Source organism: Notothenia coriiceps, unplaced genomic scaffold, assembly GCF_000735185.1.
Source record: "Notothenia coriiceps isolate Sejong01 unplaced genomic scaffold, NC01 NC01_scaffold00001954, whole genome shotgun sequence".
Lineage (NCBI taxonomy): Eukaryota > Metazoa > Chordata > Actinopteri > Perciformes > Nototheniidae > Notothenia > Notothenia coriiceps.
Window position 1 is genome coordinate 1 of NW_011334655.1, and position 5,138 is coordinate 5,138.

The 5,138-nt window shown below is 40.7% G+C and overlaps 1 protein-coding gene across 1 annotated transcript; it reads right to left on the reverse strand.

The window, feature by feature from the left end:
- Positions 1-475: 475 nt before the first annotated feature.
- LOC104964878 (PC-esterase domain-containing protein 1A-like) lies at positions 476-3,259 on the reverse strand (the record flags this gene model as incomplete). The annotated part of the gene is made up of 2 exons (XM_010793776.1): positions 476-728; positions 3,109-3,259. Coding segments are annotated over 2 exons (404 nt in total), but the record flags the coding sequence as incomplete, so codon positions are not given.
- Between the last annotated feature and the right edge of the window lie 1,879 nt (positions 3,260-5,138).

Sequence of the window (5,138 nt, forward strand, 5' to 3'; positions counted from 1 at the left end):
AAAAAAAAAAAAAAAAAAAATCTTTTTTTTTTAATTCTTTTTTTTTGTGTTCTAATGGATAGTGAGGTGGGCTGATGATCGGAAGGTGGCGAGTTCAAATCCTGCCTGGAACACCACTGCTAGTGTGCCCTTGAGCAAGGCACTTAGCCTCGCGTTATCCAGGGAGAATTGTCCCTGTAATTGGTCATTGTAAATCGCTTTGGAATTAAGCGTCTGCTAAATGATAAATTGTAAATTTATATTTTGGGGAGAATAAATCCCACAGATCCTCAACTCCGTGTGTTTCCAACTCATTTAACAACGCAACACAGGAGCACAAGATACGTTGGGGGGGGGGGGGAGGGTGCGGTGCGTGCGGTGCCCCCACAAATAGAATCAAATTCTGTGGGAAACACACCCGTGTTCCATCTGAAATCAAAGGCTTAAAACATGTCAGCTCTCAGTATAACTGTCCAGCCGCTGTGTTTGCACTGACCTTGTCCTGGATGAGGGGGGGGGGCGTGCAGGTGTACCCCCCAGGCGTCAGCAGCGTGCCCCAGCAGCAGGCTGCTGATGCGCCGATGGGCCAGGGCGTCCCAGTGAACGCCGTCCGGCATGCGGTGCTGCAGGCTGAAGCGGAAGTGGAAGTGCAGGTCGAGGACGTCCAGGCCGTACGCATCCGCCAGCTGACTGCAGTAGAAGTTGGCCTCGATGATGTCATAACACAGTGACGGAGCCAAGTGACTCACCTGTGGGATATCATTTTAGCAGCAGGTGACTTTCTGTTCTACACACTGTGTTTGGTAGTAATTCTGCTCACTTTGTGAATATGATCACTTACTGTCCCTGCATATGACATTTAAAGGTGGGATAGGTCGTTTTGGAGAAACCAGCTCGAGTGCGTTAGAATTTGAAAATACACAGCCGGAAAAAATCTGCCACTTCCTCACAGAGCCCCTCCTCCAACACACACGAACGCACACATGACCAATGAGGGCACGAGATAAGTTTGTGCAAAGATGGAAGGCTGACAGGCAGGTAGGCCATCCAGTTATTTTAGCCGGGCCGGCTAAAATGATTGGTCGTGCTTTTTACAGTACTACGGCTTCCACAGATGAAATTTTTTTATGGATTTTTTGTCAAAGCACTGAAGATATTCATTGCTATCGGGATGTTAAGAGCATTCCATGGAATATAACAAAAAGTGTATCTCGAGCCGGTTTCTCAAACTTACCTACCCCACCTTTAAGAGACAAAATTATTGTAGGAAGATTTGGTTCACAGGTTCATGAATTGGTCTCATGTCTTTTGAGTAAATCTAGTCACTTTAGTCTCAACAAGCAGTGACATAAAGAGAGACCTTATTTTAAAGTGGGGGTGTGCTTCAATCCACGGGTATTCATACAGGTGTATTTTTATCTTCCACATAAAAGATCCAGAATGTATTCCTCTTAAAAAAACCTCCCCCTCTCACAACCCACCCATCCACACCTAACCTGGAGGTCCATAATACAAGCTTAAAGCAAGGCAGTAGTCTACAAAAGCAGAATAAAAGATGCACTTTACTCATATAGAGCCTTCCATCCATGTGTCTGTTTATAAAATGGATGTATACATTACATTCAATGGTGTTCATATAAAAATAAATAGCAACAAAAAATAAAATATATGGAAATTAAATAAAAACGATGAAGTGGAAGAAAAATATACAAAGACACCAGCATAAGGGGTGGCAGCAAGGTTAGCAGCCAACATGATGTTTAATATGCATTACATTATAAAATCTTATATATTCAAGTGCATAAGGTGCCAATTTAAGCATGAGTAGACATCCAATAATCAAATGGGTGCTCCCAAAATGTTCAAGTGCATAATGAGGACCCCCCCCCCCATATCCCTGAGCCACTGCTTTAATAAAGGACTAGTCTCTGACTTCTGCTGCTGTAGGATAAGGCCAACAGTTTACAGAGGTACATGGCATGCCCCTCATATTTAGTAATGTACAATTAACTACCACTGACCCAAAGATAGCAAGTAAAGGGTCTGGAGCAATAGATTTATCTAAGGCCTTGGATATATAGTCAAATATAAGAGTTTGAAGGGGATCTAGCTTGGAGCAGGACCATGAGTGATGGGTACTCCAAGTGTTCTCGACTCTTGTCACATAATGGGGAGGTTTTGGGTTATAAAACACAAAGTCTCGACTTTGAATAATGGAGCCTGCGAACTACTTTAAGCGTCTTTGGGTTCAAGAAAAGCGCTATAGAAATATAATGTATTATTATTTATTACTTTGAAATGAACTAAGGCATTTCTGGCATTTATAGAACTATTGGGAATAATGTCAAAAATACCCTCCCATATTTCAGCAGAGATTTCAGTACATAGTTTCTGTTCCCAATCATTTTCCCCTTTTTCAGCAGCAGGGGGAGGGAAGCCCTGGTGGTGGCAAACCTCCAGTCAGGCTTCCACTTAGTAAACAGAAATATCAGCTGTGTGCGCAGCAAAGAGAAGTCTAACCTCTCACATTAATAGTATAAATTACTTTGAATCATGTCATCTTGTTGTTCCTTCTTCTTCTGTGGTGACAGGTGAAAAGACACCTGATGGAAGAATTACCAGCATCTTGGACGAACTGCAAATATTCACATTAAAGTACTGTATGGGAACATTCAATTGTATTTTCTTTTGCACACATCATAGAAATGCAGTAAAAGCTTGCACTCAATTATGTTGGAATTCATTGCTTTTCTTAGCATTAGGAGGAACAAAGATTGTGTATTTTGTTTTGTAGTCAGCATAAGAAGGTTTTTATAAAAAGGTTAACATCTGTTTTTCAGTTGCATAAAAATATGAATTCTGTCGAGGCCAGTGTGATATTCACCTCAGAACTCACAGCTGTGAAAATGTACTGTGGTCTCTCAGATTAAGATCAACGGTTTAGGCCAATGTGAACATGTGACAGACGGGTGGGAAGGGTTTCTGCTTCATCTCTGCAGCTAGTCTAATTCCACAATACTAATATGAGGCTGCTCATTTCCCTGCCTCCCTGATGGATGTGCTGATAAGTGAAATCAGCTGGTGTAGTGATTGGTTTTGAATGGAAACCTGCAGCGGAGAGATACTCACTTCAGGCACCAAGAATCCACCCTTGATCTTCTTGGCGAGCGGCATGGCCAGAGTCCACAGCATGAGACATTCACGGCCAACGAGCGCTTTAATCTGGCTGAAGAATTTGTGGAGGTTCTCTTTGTACTGCTCCAGGCACTCCGGGCCATACCTGACATTAAAAAGAAGAATTTGAACAGCAGATAAGTGAAAATAGAACTGCCATGCTTAGATTTTAATTGTTAACTTCTAATTTTCCATCTAGCATATGTAAAATGTAGATATTAATAAGTTATAAATTATACTGGTATTCGTGAAAGTGACATATGACCAATAGTGTGCAGTGTGCTACAGACTTTTAAACCATTATTACTGACCATAAAAAGGACTTGCCTTACCAGTCAGGCTGATGGATTTTTGCTACCAAGACATGTACTCAGTGAAAAATTTTACAGTGTGAAACTCATAGTTAAGCTTGAAGAAAGTCAGAGGATCACTAAATCATTCATATTATATCCATTCAATACTGAGATATTTTCTGGATTTAAAGATGCAGTAAGTGATAGTGTTGTGGTTCAGTCTCAGCCTCTTTGTTTATTTCCCATTTACAGAGCCAGGGCTGTGTGAGAACAGCAGATTGTCTGAGACATGAGGCAGCCATAAATAAAGTGATACCTTTTTTAAATAAATCCATGATTATCTATTAAAAGTGACTGTCTATTTCAATGTCTTTGCTAAATATGATTATACTGGTAAAGCAAATATGCATAATTTTGGCCAACTCTCTGTGGCACTGAGCAAAGATGCATGTAGTGAGAGATTAGAGAAAAAGATAAGGGAAGCAGTAGGCATAAGTCTTCTCTTAAATCATTTACAAGCAGGTAAATGCTGTGAATGTTGTCATTCAAGGTCTTGCTTTCTTAATGTCATATTAGAAGAATTGAATACCATTTTTATAAATTCACCAGTGGTAAAAAATAGATACATTTAACACCTAATCTGTGTAAAAACGGTATCAGCACAACTATTTCCACAGCAATTTATGAGACATAATAGAGCATACTAAGGCCCAGCATATACTTCAAACTAAAGGTTCTACATAAGTCCACTTTGAACTTTTGAAATGGAATGCTTTTTTAGAGCATTCTACGTAGTATCAGAAGTGGCAGACCAAAACCAGTGTTTCCCCTACCATTGTCTTGGGGGGGGGGAGCTGCGCCACCCCAACAGAGCCCCGCTCCCCACATAGTTAAAAAAAATATATATATATACAGGACTGTCTCAGAAAATTAGAATATTGTGATAAAGTTCTTTATTTTCTGTAATGCAATTAAAAAAACAAAAATGTCATACATTCTGGATTCATTACAAATCAACTGAAATATTGCAAGCCTTTTATTATTTTAATATTGCTGATTATGGCATACAGCTTAAGAAAACTCAAATATCCTATCTCTAAATATTAGAATATCATGAAAAAGTATACTAGTAGGGTGTTCAACGAATCACTTGAATCGTCTAATTAACTCGAAACACCTGCAAGGGTTTCCTGAGCCTTGAAAAACACTCAGCTTGGTTCAGTAAACTAAATCACAAGTATAGGGAAGACTGCTGATCTGACTGCTCTCCAGAGGACCGTCATTGACACCCTCCATCAGGAGGGTAAGACACAAAAAGAAATTTCTCAAAGAGCAAGCTGTTCACAGAGTGCAGTTTCAAAGCACATCCACAAAAAGTCTGTTGGAAGGGGGAAATGTGGCAGGAAACGCTGCACAACCAAGAGAGATGACCGCAGCCTTAACAGCATTGTGAAGAAGAGTCGCTTCCAGAATTTGGGGGAGCTTCAAAGACAGTGGACTGAAGCTGGAGTCCAGGTATCAAAAGTCACTGTTCACAGACGTGTCCGGGAAATGGGCTACAATAGCCGTATTCCCATGGTCAAGCCACTTCTGAACTCAAGACAACGGAAGAGGCGTCTGACTTGGGCTAAGGAAAAGAAGCACTGGACAGTTGCACAGTGGTCCAAAGTCCTCTTTTCAGACGAAAGCAAG